The 21,496-nt window shown below is 44.1% G+C and overlaps 1 protein-coding gene across 1 annotated transcript; it reads right to left on the bottom strand.

The window, feature by feature from the left end:
• Positions 1-5,873: 5,873 nt before the first annotated feature.
• On the bottom strand, positions 5,874-20,587 carry LOC130120566 (arrestin domain-containing protein 3-like). Its single transcript, XM_056289169.1, has 7 exons — positions 20,166-20,587; positions 20,032-20,076; positions 16,388-16,448; positions 10,564-10,714; positions 9,112-9,208; positions 8,759-9,015; positions 5,874-7,656 (listed from the first exon to the last, which is right to left on the bottom strand). The coding sequence occupies exons 1-7, from the start codon at positions 20,425-20,427 to the stop codon at positions 7,396-7,398; spliced, it is 1,134 nt and encodes a 377-aa protein (XP_056145144.1). The 5' UTR covers positions 20,428-20,587; the 3' UTR covers positions 5,874-7,395.
• Positions 20,588-21,496: the final 909 nt, after the last annotated feature.

The raw sequence follows: 21,496 nt of genomic DNA, 5'->3' as shown, positions 1-21,496 counted from the left end.
CTTTCACAGGAATCCCATGAATTGAGGTCGCCAAACAGTCTTTAACAGGCAAAAGTTCACATTTATTAAGATTAAGGAAAAGTCCAGAGGCTTTCGAGAAGGATTGGATACTGTTGATAGCGACAGAAACTTGCGAGGCATCTCTGAGAAAGAGAGCCGTGTCATCTGCCAGTTGACTTATAAATATTTCTCTGTCAGCTACGACCATACCCTTTAATGAACTGAGTTTAATATGTAAATTAAGGAGTTGTACAGAAAGAAGAAACAGATACACTGAAAGGGGGCACCCCTGCCTCACTCCACGTTTCAAAGAAAATCTTGGGGAAGTACCACTAACAAGTTTTATGGAACTATTACTATTGAAATATAAAGTATGAACTGCATTGCAAAAGGATTGACCAAAACCAAATTTCTTCAAAGCAGTAATAATAAAATCATGTTCTAAGGAGTCAAAGGCCTTATAAAAATCCAAAAGAAGAATAAAACTCTCATCCTGCACAAATTCTGGGTAGTCTATTATATCTAAGATTAGTCTTATGTTATTTGAAATATGACGATTCTGCATAAACCCGGACTGACACTCATCAATAACAGTATCTAAAACAGGTTTTACTCTATTTGCAAGAATCAGCGCTAGTATCTTGTAATCGTTGTTCAATAAGGAAATTGGTCGCCAATTATCTAAGAATAAGCGGTCCTTTCTAGGTTTGGGAATCAGGGTGATTAGGCCTTGAGATAAAGTGGGAGGGAGCGCACCCCTATCAATACTTTCCTTAAAGACTTCCACAAGAAATGGGGCTAAGCTGTCAGAGAACTGCTTATAAAGTTCGGCAGTAAGGCCATCTGTACCAGGAGACTTAGTAACTTTTAGACACTTTATAGCATCTGCGACCTCATTCAGAGAAATTGACCTATCACAGAGTTCACTGTCAGCCTCACTCAGCTGAGTAATATTATCTATGGAGTTAAAAAAAATCAGAAGCAGCTTGAGGGCAATAACTGGAAGAGTATAGTTTACTATAAAAATCAGCACAATACTTTGCTATGGTATTCTTATCGTTAGAAATTTTCCCATAAATATTTAGTTGTAGAATAGAGTTAATGCTGGATTGGTGTTTCTCGAGTCTGAAAAAATATGCAGAGTTTTGCTCTCCTTCTTCAAGCCACTTTTTGCGAGACCTAACAAATGCTCCTTCAGCTTTGCGCTTATAAATCTCATCCAACCTATGCTGCAAGTCAATTAGTTCTGCCTTATCATAGTCGTTGAGAGCCTCTTTTGGTTTGGATGTTAAAGATGTAATCTTATGTATTGTTTCATTCTCGTCAGCCCTTCTTTTCTTTGCCAAACAAATGCTATATTTACGAAAAAAATTGCCAAGTTCATATTTCAAAAGCTCCCAGTTGTTACAAAACATATTTTCAGCCCGAGCTTTGCTCCAGTGAAGCCTTATTAAACTATGAACTTCAGTAACTACTTCCTTATGCTCAAGGATAGTATTGTTAAGCTTCCAATATGACGCTTTAGCATCAGAAGACGATGGCAAAGAGATATTTAAGTGAAATGTTTTGTGATCTGAAAGCAGCATAGGAAAAATGTCAGTTTTAACTTCTTTCAAGTCTTTTGAAATAAGCCAATAATCAATCCGTGAGTGACTGGTTTGTGTCTTATTGCACCATGTGTATGCTCTTTGAGCTGGATGAGAATCCCTCCATGAATCTAATAAATCAAATCTTTGTGCAAACAACTTTACATGTGAGTTAGAGAAGTCTAAACCCCTAGAAGGCCACCTATCCATGCAATTATCAAATACAACATTAAAGTCTCCACCAAGGATTATAAAAGAACCTGGATATTTGGACAGCCAGTGCAGTAAACGCTCTTCCAACCTGTCAAAATAAAGATTATTCTCTGTTTGACTGTTAAATCCATACACATTGACTAAAATATAGAGTGTGCAACCTCAAGTATCAGAATAATATAATGACCGTCTTTATCACAGTCAGAGATTAAGATTTTTCCATTAAATCTGTTTTTCAGTATACAAACACCAGCAGAACGCTCTGTACCATGGGACAACCACAAATCATTTCCCCACTGCGACCTCCAGAAACACTTGTCTTGCTCAATTGAGTGGGACTCTTGGATAAAGCAAAAATCTGTGCCAAACTGCTTACAATATAAAAATATGGCTTTACGTTTCACATTACTTCTTAAACCTCTCACTTTTAAAGAGATAATAGACAACGACATAAGGATAGAGCAAGGAAAGAAAAAAAGAAAAAAGGACAAATAAGTGAAAGCTTAGACCAAATAAGTGAAGAAGTGGTTAAATTGAGAACTTGTGGTCACTTAAGAGAGTACTGTTGAAGGTGAGAACTGCAAACCCTGGATGAAGGACCAGTGAACTTGAGCCATAACAAAACGTATTTATAATAAAATACAGCCAAAGTAACATATAGCTCACCTCATGTGAGTGTGTGAGTTTTGAAGGCAAAAAATGAAATCTCTCACTCGTTTTAAATAGTCCAACAAAAATAGCTGCTGTTCAACTCACACAATACTCAGTGTATGCATGAGTGCTTAAAATAAAGTGCATATTCAAATTATAAATAACTGAGAAATATATGGCAGCTTAAACCTGGTTAGCGTTTGAGTGCAATTACACCTAATATCAAGTAACAAGAAAAAAGAGCAGTCAATGTAAGAGATGAATAGAAGGCAGTTGAACCGTGTATTACTTCAGTATGTACCTTGTGCTGCCTCAGAAAACGTCATTGAGGTGGAAATATTTCTTTCCCATTCACGAACGCGCGTCCCCCGACGAAAAACGCTAACTCGTTTTCCTTGCGTGCTTTATCCACGGCGGGCCAGAGTCGGTTTCTCCGGTCGCGGTCATCAGCTGACAGATCCTCTGCCAGCTTTAAGTTGTTGTCCTTCAGGAAGGCTGACTTCTTTGCGGCCCGCCAGACAGCATCACGGTGGACCCTGGATGTGAACTGCATGATGACGCCTCTGGGTTGGTTGTTGCTGGGTTTCTTAGGACCGAGGCGGTGCACCGTATCCACGACGTCTGGTAGTTTATCCTTCGCCTCCGGTAAAACAGACTGGCACACCTGGATAACCTCTTGCCGCAAGTCTTGCGTCTCCTTCTCGGCCAAGCCGTATAGTTTTAAATTCCAACGGCGTGAATAGCTCTCCAGGTGAGAGATCCGCTTCTCCAGTGTTTCAGCGTATGCCTTGTATTTTTCAAGCTGTGATTCAACGTTGACAACTCTGTCCTTCATATCATTTATCTCAGCACATACAGCATCAAATGACTCTTTCACGGCTGTGATTTGTTTAGTGTTCTCTTGAACTGCCATTTTCACCTCGGAGATCACTGTGGTGTTGCCACTGACCATTTTTTTCCAGCGTATCCGACCTCGAGTTAATCAGGCTAGTAAGAGACGAGAGCTGGGAGAGAACAGTAGTTGTCTCCGCGTCCCCAACTTTTCTTAGCTTACCGGCAGGAGAGCAACATGGTGTGAGAGGAAGCGAAGGAAAGTCTTCTTCCATCAGGGCAAATTGTGGTGGTTCGGGTACCGCTTCGAGATAGTCATGCATGGAGTCGAGAAAAGTATGTTTACCGTCAGCAGGCTTATCAGGTGTCGAAGTTGACTTCTTGGGTTGGCTAACGTTAGCAGGCTTGCTAGCGGGGTTGATGTTAGCTGTAGACTTCCTAGGTTCGTTCTTTCTTTTCTCAAGTTTGCTCATTTTGGTTTGTTGGTGTCAGCAAAAGTTGCGGGTGAGTAGTAATTGTCCAATAGGCACAAATAAAGTCCTTGATTACCGTATTTAGTTAAAAAAAAACAACAATTAGGTTTGCAGAGCTCACGAAAACGTCACAGCTCAGAGCGCCATCTTGGCAATCCTCAAGGGAACACGTCTATCCACGAGTTTCCTGGCCGGGGGGGTCGTCACTGGGGAAACGATTATGGGTAATACTTCCGGTGTTCGGCGGAAGCAGTATCACAGACCGGCGGCAGATTTGGCTGAAAAACTGTTAGCTATTGCTGTTTGTGTTAGAAAAAAAAAAAGACGACAAAAGTTGCTAACCTACATATAAAATGTCGTCACGGAGCTCGGGGACAACATGTGCTGTTCGTGGTTGTACGTACAACCAGACGAAACTTAATGAGTGGCTTAAACGGGAGTGCTTCGATCATACGCCTAAAACTAAATCAGACTGTTGCTGTCGGCGATGGTACACTTTACATCGCCTCCCGCAAGACGACGAGGCAAAAAGGAATTGGCTAAAGAACTTAAACTTTAAAAAAGCCCCCGTCAAACTCCTTGTTTCACTTTGTTGATAAGAAGCCAACGCTGGATAAGCCTTACCCAACACTTTTTCTTGGTTACGAGAGGCCACCTGACGAGAACAGACGCCGACTGATCAGGACTCATAATGTCGCATCATCAGCTAAGTTAAAGCGATGTCGACTAGTTTGCTAGTTTTGTTTACACCACGTTTTTTCAGTTTTCAGAATCGGACTATCCCTGACTATTCTTAACTTAAGCATTGTTTTTAAAAAATATTATTAGTATAAGAAAGAACCTGTCATGGTGACCTGGAATTTGTACTTGCCACGGAGATTGAACGTTACCCTTTATTTGGCAGGTGCTAATTTCATTACCCGTTTTAACAACAGATACAGAATATTTATTTTGAGAATATCAAACCTAGGCTATGTATCCTGATGTCTGTGTGCAATTTAGATTATGATTATCCAACCCTAGTCCCCCATACAACACCACTTTGTTTATAGTGCTTATTTGCAGTAGAGTAGTCTGACAATAGCTATAAGTAAGGCACAGTGTTTAAAATTGTTTATTTAAAGTAGCCCTAATTTTTTTTATTATTTGCCTTTCCAAATCCTTAACTGATAATATCATTAACTAATCACTAATTCATATTATCTGAACATTATACCTTAAATTTGTGTACATTTAATTCCGTCAGTCTTTGTGTACTTTTCCATCTGCTTGAATTGGTAACTACTGAAGCAATACGTTTAATAAGGTTTTTTGTTTTTTTTGTACTGATCAACCTGTCTGTAACTCAGTGTTGTATTGTATTGTTTGTTTGTTCCAGGACAGGTCTGTCTTGAAAATGAGACCCCGTTGTCTCAACGGGATTACCTGTATAAATAAAGGTTAAATAAAAAAATGTTGTTACCTAAATATGCACTTTATGTATTACCTGTAGATGAGTCTGGTGAGATGGAGCCTCGCTTTCCCTCGGACGGACATCCGCTCCATGGAGAGAGCTCCGGGACTTGAGAGGATTCATTCTCTCTATTCGAACAGTAAGTAACACAACCTGCCTACTTATTAATGCTACCGGATGTTTTACTCGGCCTTTATCGCTGCACTGAGATGGGAGTTTCTAGTTCAAATTGTGGTTCTTGCGGTTGTTTCTTGCTTTGGACAGTAGCCATGCTGCTAATAAACGGAAAGCGATCCGGTTATCTTTGCGACAGTGGCGCAAACAACGACAATACCACTTGGAAACGCTAGGGGGGGTTAAAAGTTTTCTACTTCCGCTTTAGCGAGTTCGGCGTTATTTTCCTGCCTTGTGCTGTCCTTTGTGTTTGTTCTTGATTTGGCATATTTATAGATCACCATACTACACCATGAGGAAATTCAGTTTTTTTTAAAGTTGTAAAAAACATCTGTCCTGTAAAGAGAATATCAAACATTTGCAAATGCTTACATTGTAAATAAAACACTTCCTTTTAAACCTTCCCTCTTTCCGGTCACTGAGAAAAAAATGAATTGTATGCTAAAAACCGGTTCATGTATTTATAATCATGTCAACTAATAAGTCACTTTCTCATCAACATCTTTATTGAATGACTCTTTATAGGCACTGCAAGTTTGTTTGTATAGCACATCTACTCATATATTTTCGGCATGTGTGTGTGTGTGTGTGGTGTTAGTGTAGATAGCGGGACCGAAAACTAAAGCATTTATGATCTTAATTCTTTTTGGAGGTGGTAGGTATTGTCTCAGAGAGTACGGGGAAAATCCCAGAAAATTAAAATAATGCATAATTATGCATAAATATGCAAAATATGCATTTTTCTAAAAATGGCTAAAAACCACTTTTCTTGGCATTTCAGATGATTCTGAGTATTTTTGATTTTTTCACCTAAAATGTTTTTTCTGGGACACCCCCCCCCCCCCTTAACCTGGAAAATGTGACCCTCTCCCCCTTTAATGTTATTGTGTATGCAATGTCATGTATGTGAAATATGCTTGGTGACCATCGTCTACTACTTGCCATTTAGCCCCTTTCCACCCCCACTTGAAGTGGGGTACCGCTACATTGTAGCGGGGTTCTTCTATTCATACATAAAGGCATTTCATAAAGTGCTTTAAATAAAGGTATAAAAACACATTAAGAAATACAGATGATATAAAAATATTTTTAAAAAACGAATTAATTGATAATGTAGAGGAACAAAACTAGTCATAAATGGTTAAACATTAAAAGGTTAATCTGATGGAGCCTCCAAATAAAACGCATTGAAATTCAGTCCACAAGTGCAACTTTTTTAACTGGAGAAAGCTCTCTGTTTACACGTTTACCTTGTCCAACCAGGAACTGTCATTTTGTCTCAAAGTTCACAAAGCAAGTCAACCTACCCTTTACTAAGATTATGAGTAGGCTAAAAGATGACAGTCAGTTTGAACGACTGTTACCAAATCACCGTATTCATTTGAGTGATACTAGATAACAGATTTCACAACTTTGTATTAAAAAAGCACAAGATAGGTATTGAAATTATTTTGCACAGAACTCAAGTTCAATAAGTATTTCTTAAAATGAAATGTCAGGACATCGCAAGTACACTAAATCAAAGATTTCAAAATATCAATGACCCCAAAATACATTTGCATTAACAGCAGCCCCTGAGCTATATATTTTATATAAAACCAGCAAAATTACCCGTGGCAGTCTTTGGATCCCCATTTCAAAAATCACACAAACAGTCCAATAATAGATTAAAGTAAAAAAAATGAACAAAACTGTACGGGGGATCGTCGTTTCAGTCTGGCTAATACAACAAAATTCAAGGTGGCCACTGGAATAGATTAAAAACTTTCAAAAGTTTTTGCAGTTTAGCACTTTTTTCCAAAGAGGCAGTGTTCCAGTACTTAGGTAGAAAGCGATTTTACTGGAGCACAGCATAAGACTGTCACACAATATGTGCAAAAGTGATTACACAAAGAGAAAAAAAAAAGTTTTACAGTCTGACAATTTGATAAGCAAAGAGGCCTGTTGGAATCCTGTCCTACCTGTGTAATTTCTTCCTGCACTGGAAATGCTCAAATTATCTTTTTGAACCCCTTCAGGGATATTTATTACCAAAATCAGAGGAGGAAGGGTACATCCCACATGTGTCGTAGGGAGGTGGCGGTTCAGCAGGTTGGGGTGCCGCCGAGAACTGTGGTGGAGCGCTGCATGCTGGCTGGTTTGAGGTCCCTGACGTTTCAAATCCAAAACCAGCATAAGCCGGGGGTTGCTCAAGAGCAAGTGGCTGCGTGGCAGGCAAAATGACTATTGGGAATTTGATCTCTGGATCAAAGGCATATTTCACATCCAGACAGACCTGTGGAAAACACAACTCTGTTGAAAAATCTGCATAACGTGTCCAGGACAACATGTCCAGGACATGTCTTGAACACAATCTTATCTTTATGACTTGGGATTGTCTCAAATTGCCATCAGATGGAAGGACCAAAATGCATTTGAAACAACTTGCACCTCCGAAGATTTTGAGAAGGCATGGAAGGCAAGTAAAAAAGGATTTTGTAACCTTGGTCTGTTAGGAATACTCTCAAGCTAAAATACTTTTAAAAGACATTCATTCAGTTTACAGTGATTAACAGGTAGCCCATTCCTTTGCTCAACGCTGATAAGCCCTAGACCTTAAAGTTGAACTTATTACAGGTCTGCAACTCCCTCACACCAAAGAAGAAAAGGGTCTTCACAAGAACTGTGTGCAGGCCGTGGATTCTCAACTAAAGTGTACTAGACATGCACAAATTTAGTCATAGCCTTCTCACACATGACTGAAACTGCCTGACATGAAATCACATCATGAAATTAATTTTGCTACTCTGACATCTGACACACACGTGAAATGTTTTCAGTGGTTAAAAATGGGAGACCTGGCAAAAATAGAGTAACACAATATTTGCTTTTGTCAGTGTACGGGTAATCAATTCGTACGTAGAACAAAGTAATGGGATGCAAATACTATGACCTGGGTTCTGAGTAAGATATCAAGGAAGGAAAATGCACTCAAACCGCTGAGTGTTGAGGTGTCACACTCTCCACCTTTTGCTGCATGCATGCAGTAACACGAAGACACAAATGCACAAAAGTCCCCACAAATCAATATTTAGACATACATGTATACTTGCAGTATTTGAAGTGTGATTCATGAAAAAAAGTGTAACAAACATTGGCTTCAGTATTTTGACTTGAACTCTGACTTAAGAGTCCGATTACGTTATTATAACACTCATTTGATAGAAAAACAGAAGGACCGAAAGTCGTTTTTTTTGTTTTTTGTATCCTGTGAGAATGCAATTAAATCAACTTCCAGGTGCAATGTAGGCTTAAACTCTTGCAAATGTGCTATCCTGGCAGACACAAGCAGCACAAACACAAATACACGCATGCACAAAAGTCTGTCATATGCTTACCCTGATTCTGTACTCCACTTTAATAATGCTGCAGTTGAGAATAGATGTTGTTATAACTGGGGGGATGTGGATGATACTGGTGACAATCCGGTTTGTTGAGGGTGGGATTGATTCCCCAACCACTTTAAAGAGGTCTTTGGTGCAAAGCTTCCTCTTCCCATTTGCAAAGAAGCTGTGCTTTGTGTATATACAGCACTTGGTCTTGATTTCACGAGACGACTTATTATGAACTGAGGCCATAATTTTTATTCCTTCCCCTACAAAACAGACCAGAAAATATTTCATCACAACAGCCCTCATTGCAAAAATAATAGCTTGTGCCTATGTCTTTTACGGTATATGATAAGTCTCACCTAGGTGGTAACCCGTCTTCGCAAGATTCACGTCCATCCCTACACTTCCGGAGGTAAAGATCTTCATTTTCTTATCCTTGGACCCATACTGTGGCATCTGCAAGGAAACACAGATGAACTCGCTGAATGAACCATTAGTACTATTAGCAACATAAAAACAAATACTACAACTAATAACACGGCCTTCTTCCATAAAACAAGCATGGCTCTCCTCTTCTTGAGGTTAGTCTCAAATCCCCAAATTAAGTACCTGCATGTTAACCCGTTAAAAGTACTTCTTGGGGAAACAATCTGTGGCAACTACTTTTCCCCCTTTTCAATTGACATTTAAAGAAAAACATTACAATTTTCAGTGCTTAGACATAATAAGTTCAATGTGTACATCAATAGCAGTGTTCCATTAATTGTCAAGCGAATTTTAAGGGAATTTTTGAAATGTTGCAAAAACGAATGCGAATTAGGTGTTTCCATCAACTGGTTTGAAGTGAATAAACTAGGCTACGCAAAGTGTAGTTTCTTCAGAAGTTGGCGGTATAAGCTACATTACACATGGCTGTAATAAACAGAGTAGAAGAAGTAGAAGTTCTGAACCAGAAACAAAACCAGTCAACTTGGCCATCTACGAGAGAAAATGGAGAAAAGTCGGGCGTCCGGGTAGCGTAGCGGTGTATTCTGTTGCCTACCAACACGGGGATCACCAGTTCGAATTCCTGTGTTACCTCCGGCTTGGTCGGCTATCCCTACAGACACAATTGCCCGTGTCTGCAGGTCGGAAGCCGCATGTGGGTATGTGTCCTGGTCGCTGCACTAGATCCCCCCACATGCTACGTCCCCCTGGCGAAACTCCTCACTGTCAGGTGAAAGGAAGCGGCTGGCGACTCCACATGTATCAGAGGAAGCATGTGGTAGTCTGCAGCCCTCCCCGGATCGGCAGAGTGGGTGGAGCAGTGACTGGGACGGCTCGGAAGAGTGGGGTAATTTGACAGGTACAATTGGGGAGAAAAGGGGGGGGGGGCATGGGGCGAAGTCTTCAGGAATTTGTTTCGATTTTTCTTTCATGTTAGCCATTTTGGCGATGTTTCATGCTATCTGGAGATGAAAACAAAGAAATATGCGTTATGGGAATATCCGGGAAGACGCCAACAGCGGAAACAGCTGATCAGTCATGTAAGTTAAATATTCCCAACATCAGATCTTATTCGGCAAAGGTATTTCCATATCCCATTTAGCCTAGTAACTCTTTTTCAAAAAAGGTAGACCCCCTCAAGCATGTGTAACAACTTTTTTGTGAAACTGAGGAAGTTTTTTCACAAAATTTTCATTACCATAAACCTTTTCTAATGCGATACTTAAAATGCGCATGAAAATACGTTATGGAAACACTGCTATTGTTATATGTAATTGTGATTATGCAATAAAGTTACCCAAACACAGCTAAAAATCAATACATACCATTAGCCCAGGGACACTGTTCGGGTCTACCTTTGAGACAAAGTTGATCTTGGTTGAGGCTTTGCTGTTAATTCTCATCGATCTGCTCAGCTTGGCTTCGAAGGAGTACACAATTTTACCATAGGTACCATTATAGGAGGAAGGCATGTCTCTAATGCAAAGACAGTAGGTCCATTATTTGATCATAACTGAATCAAGGACAACAGAGAAGAGAAAAGAGAATCACAAAATATGGTGCGATTTAATGAACAGACAGGATATCCAAAAACAATAATATCCAACAATGTCAGTAAAAATAACGTGCATGTATGGATAAAATATCATGTCTAAGCAAAACAAGAAAAAAAAACACAGAAAATAAGAATACATGTAATAAAACTATGAAAAATAGATTATAAATGTTTAAAACAGTTAAAACAAGAGCAAAAATATTAGCAGTATTGTTAAAACTAACTATGACTTAACGATTATTTAATGCTGAAGAACAGCTAGGTCATTTCAGCCGAGACACATTTAGTGTGTCTATATTTTCAGATAGCAATTACACTAGCAACACTTGTAACTCAGAAAACAAAACAAAAAAAAAGTAAAACAAAAAATCCTTTTCAGGACAAAATATATAAAATTAACATTAATGCGAATGTAAGTCCATACAAGAATTTGTCATGGCTTCAAAAAATGTACATCTTGTAAATATGAGCATTTCCTGTAAAACAATTGCTGCAAGACTCATTGCCTCATCTACAAGTATGTATTTTATAACTCTATGGTGTATGTAAGGGTCATTCAAACAGTATAGTTTAAAGAGACGGTTCACCCCAAAATAAAAAAAAAGAAGAAGATATTTTTACTCTTACCGGTAGTGCTATTTATCCATCTAGATCGTTAGGGTGTGAGTTGCCAAATTTTGGAGCTATTAGCCGTAGAGATGTCTGCCTTCTCTCCAATACAATGGAACTGGATGGCACTTGGCTTGTGTTGCCCAAAGCGTCAAAAAAATACATTGTGGCAGGATGAAGAAAAAACACAGGAGACGAAGGCGAGTTTGCTGTTTATTCCTCAGCTCCAAAACCAAACTACAGCAGGAACAACCCTGCACCAGCAAGCCCGGGAACGTAAACCATGCCCCCAGCTCACAGTCCTGCTAGGTGAGAGGCATAGCCCCTAGTGTCCGCCACACAGCCCCCCCCCCCCCCGAACACCCAGAAGGGACTCCTGGAAAGAAAATTAGTGTCTCACTGGAGGCCTGCCATAACGGCTGCGCCGTCCCTCAGCTGAAACAGTAGGTGAAACACTGTCCAAAGTCGGCTGAGAAGCAGAACGCTGAACCCGTGAAGACACTGCCGGGGTCCTGGAAGGAGGACGACCCCGACGGGGAACCTGGGCCGGAAACACAACTTCGCCTGTCACCCTGTGCGCCGGTTTAAGCCTATCAAGCGTGACACGCTCCCTACGCCCACCCATATCCAGCACAAAACCCTTAGGACCCGTCTCAAGAACCCGAAATGGGCCATCGTATGGGGGTTGGAGGGGTGAGGGGTGAGCATCATGCCGTACAAAAACAAAACGAGCCGACATGAGCTCCACAGGCACGAACGACCGTGGAAAACAATGGTGAACGGGGCCTGGAACTCGAGTGCTGTCGGACAAAAAAGGATAAACGGCCAGACGGGGTCGAGGAGCGGAACTCCCAGGCAAACGTTCCCCAGGGACGCGGAGCAGCTGACCGAGCACCAGCTCAGCGGGCGAAGCGTCGAGGTCCTCCTTAGGAGCCGAACGCAACCTGAGCATAACCCAAGGTAAACGGTCCACCCAGTTACCATCCGAGAGCGCAGCACGCAGCGCTGCCTTGAGCGACCGGTGAAAACGTTCACACAAGCCGTTAGCCTGAGGGTGGTACGCGGTAGTGCGGTGTACCTGCACACTCAAGGATGCGCAAGTGCCGACCAGAGCTCTGACACGAACTGGGGGCCCCTGTCTGAGGTGATATCTGACGGAGCGCCGAAACGGGCGACCCAGGAGGAAGAAAAGCGCGTGCAACATCCGAGGATGTTGTGGAGGACAGAGGGACAGCCTCTGGCCACCTGGTGGTCCGATCCACCATTGTGAGCAGGTGCGTAAAACCCTGTGAAGAAGGTAGAGGGCCCACCAGGTCCACATGCACGTGGTCGAAACGTCTGGCCGGGATCGGAAACGGTTCGAGAGGCGACTTGGTGTGCTGGTGGACCTTAGCGCGCTGGCACGCTACACATGCAGCGGCCCACCCCTTTACGTCCTTGCGGAAGCCAGGCCAGGCAAACTTGGAACCGACCAACTTCACCGACGCCCGAACTCCAGGGTGCGAGAATCAAATCGAAAACTCGACGGCACCAAGCCACTGGAACAACAGGGCGGGGACGGCCGGTGGAGACATCGCAGAGGAGGGCAGGACTGCCTTCCTGCATCACAGCGTCCTCCAGCTTGAGGCCGGTACGTGTTGACCTAAGGGCAAGGACGTCCAGGTCGCTGGGCTGGTCGGCAGCCATAACGGAGAAATCCACACCGAGGTGCACAGGACACACAAGCACACGCGACAGACAATCAGCAACAGGGTTGGACTTCTCGGCCACATGCTGAATGTCCGTTGTGAACTCGGAGATTGCCGCTAGGTGGCGCTGCTGACGAGCAGACCACGGCTCAGTCACCTTGGACATGGCGAAAGTCAGCGGTTTATGATCCACATAAGCCGTGAATGGGCGACCCTCCAGCAGGAAGCGGAAATGCCGGGTTGCAAGGTGCAGTGCCAGCAACTCCCGGTCAAAAACGCTGTACTTGCGCTCGCTATCTCGCAGTTTGCGGCTAAAAAATGCGAGTGGCTGCCACGCATTCGCCACACGCTGTTCAACCACAGCCCCCACGGCTATGTCAGACGCATCGGTTGTTAAAGCTATGGACGCCGTGGGTGTGGGATGGGCGAGGAGGGCAGCGTTAGCCAGGGCGCACTTAGCTCCGTCAAAGGCCTGGACCCGTTCGGGAGTCCAGTCGACTGGGTCGTTAGCCTTCTTAAGCCGCAGGGCTTCGTAAAGTGGCTGAAGGAGGTGGGCAGCGCGAGGGAGGAAACGGTTATAGAAATTCACCATGCCCAAGAATTCCTGCAATGCCTTAACAGAGACCGGGCGGGGAAATTCCGCCGCCGCTTGCACCTTAGAAGGCAACGGGACCGCGCCTTGCGGCGAAATGCGGTGACCCAAGTAGTCAATCACCGGCAGTCCAAACTGACACTTGGCCGGGTTAATTATCAGGCCGTGTTCGTCCAAACGACGGAAAACCTGTTTCAGGTGCGCCAGGTGCTCTTCAGCTGATGGACTGGCCACTAATATGTCGTCGAGATAAACGAACACGAAATCAAGGTCACACAACACCGAGTCCATCAGCCTCTGAAAGGTTTGCGCAGCCCCCTTCAAGCCAAAAGGCATGCGCATGAACTCAAAAAGCCCAAATGGGGTGATCACTGCTGTCTTGGGCACGTCCTCTGCGCGCACGGGAACCTGATGATAGCCGCACACCAGGTCCACCTTAGAGAAAATAGTGGTACCTGCCAGGCGTATGGAAAAGTCCTGTATGTGTGGGATGGGATAGCAGTCATTGGCGGTGACGTTGTTCAGGCGGCGAAAGTCGCCGCAAGGCCGCCACAACCCATCCGCCTTGGGCACCATGTGAAGCGGCGAGGCCCACGGGCTGTTGGAACGCCTCACTATACCCAGACGCTCCATGATGGCGAACTCCTCCTTGGCTGTAGCCAATTTTACTGTGTCGAGGAGCCGCGCGCGCGCAAAAACTGACGGTCCCACAGTAGGAATGAAATGTTCTACCCCGTGTTTAGTAACCGCGGTGGAAAAGGCAGGTGTAGTCACCGATGGAAAATCCGCCAGCAAACGCTGAAAAACATCCCCTAATGCTAAAAAGTTAGCGTGTGTTAACGGCCCGGCTCCCCCTGTCTCGCACGGAACAGTGGCGAAAGACACAGCATCAATTAAACGGCGGTTTGCAACATCAAACAGCAGACCATTAGCACACAGAAAATCCGCGCCGATAATAGGAACAGTAATGGCGGCCACTACAAAGTCCCACTCAAAATGGCGCCTGTGGAAACAAACAGTCACCAACCTTGTGCCAAACGTCGCAATGGACGAACCGTTAGCTGCACTTAACTGTGGGCCGCCGCCTTCGGTCGACCTGTCTGTCTTAGCAGGAGGGAGTAGGCTCTTTTGCGAGCCTGAGTCCACCAGAAACCGTCTTCCTGACATCGTGTCCTTAATGAAGAGCAGCTCACTACGTCCACCAGCGCCCACAGCTGCTACTGAGCGCTGGCCCGGGAGTTTCCCGGCGCCTCAAACGTGCACGGAGGGACGCAGCGCCTCGCCTTACCGCCGAACCGCTGGTGGAAGAAACAGAGGCCTCTCCCGCAATGTCTCCGGGCAGTTACTCCAGCCACCAGCGCCGGGTCCGCATCCTCCGACGCCGGCTGCAGAGGCTCAGATGCCACACTCCGCACAGAGAACCGTCTGGTAGCCAGCAGCACCCGATCGGCCTCCTCAGCCAAACCTCGGCAGTCACCAGCGGCCAGACACGGGGAGTTAGCCAAAGCCGCGCACACAGGAGACGGAAGCTGGCGCAGGAAAACGTGCGGGAAAAGGAATCCGCCTTCGTCCGAGCCTAGCAGCGACAGCATATTGTCCATGAGATCCACAGCCATCCCGTCGCCCAAACCGGATAGGGAAAGGATTCTATCTGCCCTCTCTGCGGCAGATAGGCTGTACCTCCGGAGCAGAAGATGTTTAAGGGCCACGTATTTATCGTGTTGCGGAGGGGCGCACAACAGCTGCATGGCCCAGTGTGTGGACTGCTGGTCCAGCGCAGCGACGACCAAATAATATCTGGAGTCGTCCGCGGAGATTCCACGCAGGTGGAACAGCGCCTCGACATGCTGGAACCACGAAGCCGGGTCGCTCTGCAAGAACTCTGGGAGTTTCACAGCCGCAGCGAGAACGGCCGGCTGTGAGAGTTGGGGCGGCGTGACCGAAGTGGATTCACACTCATCTTCTGCTCCAAACGTGTTCAATTCGGGGTCACCAATGTGGCAGGATGAGGAAAAAACACAGGAGACGAAGGCGAGTTTGCTGTTTATTCCTCAGCTCCAAAACCAAACTACAGCAGGAACAACCCTGCACCAGCAAGGCCGGGAACGTAAACCACACCCCCAGCTCACAGTCCTGCTGGGTGAGAGGCATAGCCCCTAGTGTCCGCCACAACATTTGAAAAACTCAGCAGCAGTGTCCCTTTCCAGAAATCATGACACGGTTACTCAAGATAACCCACAGATCTTGTTGTGAGCAGTTTCATGTAGGAACTATTTTTTTACACTGAACTACACCTACATGAAACTGCTCACAACAAGGTCTGTGGACTATCTGAGTAACCGGGTCATGATTTCTGGAAAGAGACATTGCTGCTGAGTTTTTTTAAAAAAAAAAAAAATTTTTTGCCGCTTTTAGCAACACAAGCCGAGTGCCATCCAGTTCCATTTGTATTGGAGAGAAGGCAGACATCTCTATAGCCGATATCTCCAAAACTTGATAAATCGCACCAAAACAATCTAGATGGATAAATAGCACTCTACAGGTAAGAGGAAAAGCATGTATTTTTGATTTTGGGGTGAACGGATCCTGCTGATGGAAACAAACTCATTGACTAGGATCTGTTATCTACATAACTAAAACAAGTCAGTCAGTAAAAATATATATATGATTATGTTAAATTAATAACGACAGGATAGACAACTTACTGGTCAGGAAACTGAAAGGTGAATGGGTAGACATGGCTACCTGTGGTAAGAATGTTGCTATCTGAAAAAGAACACAACTTGTTAGCCACTTTTAGGTTTACTAGCTATAGTATTCGCAAAGAACAGTAATGACATTATGACGATCATTCTCTGTTCACTAGTCACTGTAGTCTTACTTGGCCTTGATACACAGGGTTCCCTTTTTCGGCATCATCTTCGTGTCAAACTGCACACTGTAATTCTGTAGTCTAGTGTGTCATTCTTCAGTGCTACTATGAACTACCATCCATCCATTATCCAAGCCGCTTATCCTCATCAGGGTCGCGGGGATGCTGGAGCCTAACCCAACAGTCATTGGGCGGCAGGTGTGGAGACACCCTGGACAGGTATGAACTACCTACGAACTAATATCAATACCCCATAGAACACAACTTCAGATCACTGCCAAATCCACACGGTCCACTCTTCCCTCTGTACACATCCTATTCACCAAGTAATGCTTGTTCTGATTAAAATGTCAGCTTCTCACAATCAGCCTCGCACAATGTACAAAGTTTGGTTATGGAAAAATTAACCAATTCTGAAACTAGTGATCTAAAATTTTTTCATATAAATTAATATCCATTTTGTTACAGTCTATTACCAACTATGGTAGATCAATAATGATTCATTTACTGTTATTTTAAGGGCACGTTATTAATATAGTAAGATGCACAATGCGCGTACACTCTGCCTGTTACACACACAGGGACGCACAGCAGTGCACAAACATGCAAAAGATTACAACTAAAAGCATTACAGTGTGTAAGATTATTATTGTGCACATCACAATATTCTAAATTGGTTATATTCATCAGAACTAGCTAATTTCAGTAATGAGGTATGACATTGGCTAATTATTTGACCAATCAGGGCAATACACATAGGTATTCAAATGGATCCGTCAGGTTGAGGGTGTCTGTCAAGACCCATCACATGAAAGACCCTTTCTAAAACAGATCAGAGACTGATCGACTTTCCTGCAACAGTAATACAAGACCATTTTAGTTGAACAGGGAGCTTTGGTGGATTGCTGTTGCTCCCGTAAATGGCGTGCTCACGTGCTTTAGCTTAGCGCTCAAGCAGATCCGTTTCCTGAGCAGAAAATTTTTTCCAACTTGCCGATTCCGCCATTTATGTTTGTTTGATATTTGTTTTCACTTATTTATACTATTTTTATTTTTACTCTTACTGATTTGGTCTTACTCTTATTTTTGCCTTGTCTGGTTTTATTTCTTTGTAAAATTGGAAAGTGCTATATAAATAAAGTTATTATTTGTAGCAGTAGTAGTAGCAGTATTTAAATAGCAATGCACCAAGGTGTGAGCACACCTGGCTTTTAAAAAGAATGTGAGATGACACTGATTGGTTTAATTCCTGTTACACTGAAAACACACCTGTGATTAATTAAGAGGCTAAGTACAGCCCTTTTGCGCCTTACTTTGTATCCAGATTATGCACTGTTTAACTAGCAAAAGTGGATTTGGACACGCCCTAAATGCACTTGGGCAATGAGCTATACGTCATTTAATGCACTATAGTCATTTAAATAGGGCCCACGGTGTTTGCAGCACATCAAAAATACAAAGTGGGCGCTCTGTGGCAACATTCGCCCAATCACTGCCTTCAGTCAACAGTGATTGGGCCACCAGAAAGGATGAGGAGGAACCTTCTCTTTCATGGACCAACCACAGAGAAATGTCAAAGATAGTCAACTAGCGGGGATCGCCGGTTCAAATCCCCGTGTTACCTCCAGCTTGGTCGGGTGTCCCTACAGACACAATTGGCCATGTCTGTGGGTGGGAAGCCGGATGTGGGTATGTGTCCTGGTCGCTGCACTAGCGTCTCCTTTGGTCAGTCGTGGCACCTGTTCAGGGAGGAGGGGGAATAGCGTGAGCCTCCCGCGCGCTACGTCCCCCTGGTGAAACTCCTCACTGTCAGGTGAAAAGAAGAGGCTGGTGACTCCACATGTATCAGAGGAGGCATGTGGTAGTCTGCAGCCCTCCCCGTTTTGGCAGAGGGGGTCGAGCAGTGACTGGGACAGCTTGGACGAGTCGGGTAATTGGCTAGATACAATTGGCGAGAATGGGGGGGGGGGTTAAAAGCAAAAGTTTGAACCATTGCACCAAAATTGAACATGAAAAATATTTTGAGGCCTTGCTCATGATTCATTCTGTGGCAGCACAATGACCAAACAATATATTGTATGTGAGGTTCCTGATCTTATCTTTGATGGTGACACTGCTGAGGAGAAGAAGGCCAGGGAACTGACAGTGAAGATGCTTTAGAGGAGGAAGTGTCAGAAGTTGAAGACGACACAGAATATTATCCAGAACAAGAGACAACCAAAGTGGAACAATCCAGTGATACTTAGTTTGTGATCCATACTCTTCTAAGAGGATGGCACATTGGCCCATGGTGGTGTTCTTCAACATCTAAGATTTGTCGGCCTACTATACATTTGTGGTGTGGATGGAGGTAAATCCAGGCTGGAAGCAAGGAAGATTCTTCAAGAGGAGACTGTTCCTACAAGAGTTGGGGAAAGCCATGTTGGCACCCCTCATTCAAAGGCACCAACACCTTCCTTGAGCACCATCCTCTGCTGGATTGGTGAGATACAAGGGCCAAAAGCAAGATCTACAGCTGCCAGAGACAGAAGAGACGAAAGGAAGTAGTGCAATCTGTGTGCACCAAGAGATTCAAGAGATGAGCATTATGTGCCATAAATGCAGTGCATATATTTGCAAGGCACATGCAACAACCACATATTGTCAAACGTGCATGAGAACACACAAAATGTAACCACCATTGATTGACAGATTGTGAACATTTTAATGTTTTTTTTATTGGTAGTAATGCTGCTATTATTACTGTTGTTCTTTAATGTGTTCAGACATTTATTTTGGAATATGGTTAAGTTTTCAAGTGTAGTTTTAGGCCTGTGTCAATTCTTTATTAATAAAATCATACCAGTCAGTTATGACCTGGAACACAACAGATGTTATTTTGAGCCACTATTTAAAAATGTGAAATGGTTTCAAATCAAATGTCCTTATTAAACTTTGACACAAAGTAGTCTGTGATAAATGGCACAATATGTTTCATCTGAGTATTTTTCATAATCAAAATAATCCATAACATTATGCTTTTTTTTTACTCAAAAACGATTTGTATTAGCTCAGACCAATCAAGCCTACAGGCTATAAATAGCAGATAGAAGTTCAAAACTTGTAATGTTCACAAGAACTTTGAGTTGATAAAAATATCTAAAACAACATTGGGTGATAATATATGTATTATTATGGCTTTAAAATCAGCTATAATGGGGTGGTCCGGGAACACATGAAACGAATGCAAGGGTTAAGCGGTGCGAATAGCTGAATAGATAGTGTTTACGCGCTCAACTGTTAAAATGCTCGTTTACCTAATTAAGTGACATGGAGGATTACCCCCACCCAGAGATACAAGTTTTGGAAGACGAAAAACAACAACAACCCCAAGTGTACCTGGAGGCTGTCAGTTTTCTTCCACTATCCAGTGTTTGGACGCGCCCCTCGCATGGACCAACCCCTCAGATTGTTTTGAAAGTGCGGCTGATCACTTACATGCCCTCCCGTTCACATCCGTCAACAGTGGCATATTGTCCTCTTCTAAAAAAAAACATGAAAAGAAAAATCAATGACGTAATCGTGTCGACGCGAAAGTCGCATCATTTGAAATATGAAGACGGTACACTCACCTGGGCCCCTTTGTTGTCGAATGAAAAACTGCGTGACGCTGAAGTACTTGTCTTTGGAGCGGTACACCACCGTAGTTTTGCCACTCCTTTCCGACCACATCACGCTGGCTTTCCCCTTGAATTTAACCGACAGACAGCTGACCTCGCAGTCCTTCGCCAGATCCACGGTGATTTCGCCCGACACGCAATCGCCGCTCGTAAACGCGTCGGTGCCATTGGCGGGGTGGTGGCGCACCGTTATGCTCCTCACGGTGAGCGGCATGGTTGGACGTTCAGCTCAGCTCAGAATACAAAGTTTGAAAAAGAAAAAGCGGTAGGGAGGCTTATGGGCTCCGCTAACCGTTTAAAGCTGCAGTAGGTAACGTTGAACATTCCAATGCAAATCCTTCCGCCTCTCTCCCCCTGGTGTCTCCTATCACTCCGGTAAGTCCCTCCCACCAAATGACCTCTGCCTCAGCCCCCTACAACTTGCGCACAACTAGGAAATGTCAAAGGAGACTCGGCGAGCTTGTACTTGATGTGGGGGGGGGGGGGTCAGCGAATCTCTTAGTTGCAGTAATAATGTTCATGTGAAGCAGCCATTTCGAGTAGGTCTCGTTTATTTTTAGGGTTACGCTGCATTCACGTGGCATCCGGTAAACGACACACGACAAACCGGAAGTCATTGTGGAAGCCAGCAGAACGGCATAATCAAACGACGCCGGCAAAGGGTTACTAGGGTGGTGAGTTTGGAGGATTGGGAGGCGGTGGCAGTTTTTGGAGGAGGCGGGGAGGAGTTGGAGGTGTTCTCGCTGCTCCTCAGTCCGCCACCACGCCCTCCGCGCGGAACGTCCGGAACCACACCGTTTCGAGTCGGATTTAGATTCTTTGGGTTGTCTGTTGTCTCAATATCAAGACAGGTGAATCCATAGATTGGAAGTGAATTATGTACTGTAGCGTCTTCAGTTCACCAGAGGGGGAAGTATTAGTTGTACGTAGTTGGTTGGGAGATGTTTTGCAGTTCCCGGGGGAGGGGGGAGGTGGGTACACTGTTGCCGGGTTAGTGGGTCGGGACTATGTGAGAGTGAGACGACCTGTGAGTCGGGTTTAATGCCGGTGTGTACAGCGTGGCTGTGGCCGACAACAGCCGTGAATAAAGCAACGCTCAGTTGTAAGTTTTGAAGTGTGTCTTTAATAGCGGTGAACGCTACAATATTATATATTATTTGGTTAGCTGTCTGTGGGCTGCCCCCCCCCGGCACACTTTGAGAACGTCAATATGAACACAAGACCTCGCCCCGCCCCACCTCAAACAAGGACACGTGACATTTTCGTATCGCCAGTACAGGTTC

Source organism: Lampris incognitus, chromosome 1 (genome assembly GCF_029633865.1).
Source record: "Lampris incognitus isolate fLamInc1 chromosome 1, fLamInc1.hap2, whole genome shotgun sequence".
Lineage (NCBI taxonomy): Eukaryota > Metazoa > Chordata > Actinopteri > Lampriformes > Lampridae > Lampris > Lampris incognitus.
This window is presented reverse-complemented; position numbering and strand designations above follow the sequence as displayed.

Bases quoted from the DNA above. Each gene is read 5' to 3' on its own strand.
- LOC130120566 (XM_056289169.1), bottom strand. From the start codon at position 20,427: ATGCCGCTCACCGTGAGGAGCATAACGGTGCGCCACCACCCCGCCAAT. The intron at 16,449-20,031 runs GTAAGTGATCAG...GTTCTTTTTCAG, and splicing joins GGATGTGAACGGGAGGGCAT to ATAGCAACATTCTTACCACA. The intron at 9,209-10,563 runs GTATGTATTGAT...GTTTCCTTGCAG, and splicing joins ACAGTGTCCCTGGGCTAATG to ATGCCACAGTATGGGTCCAA.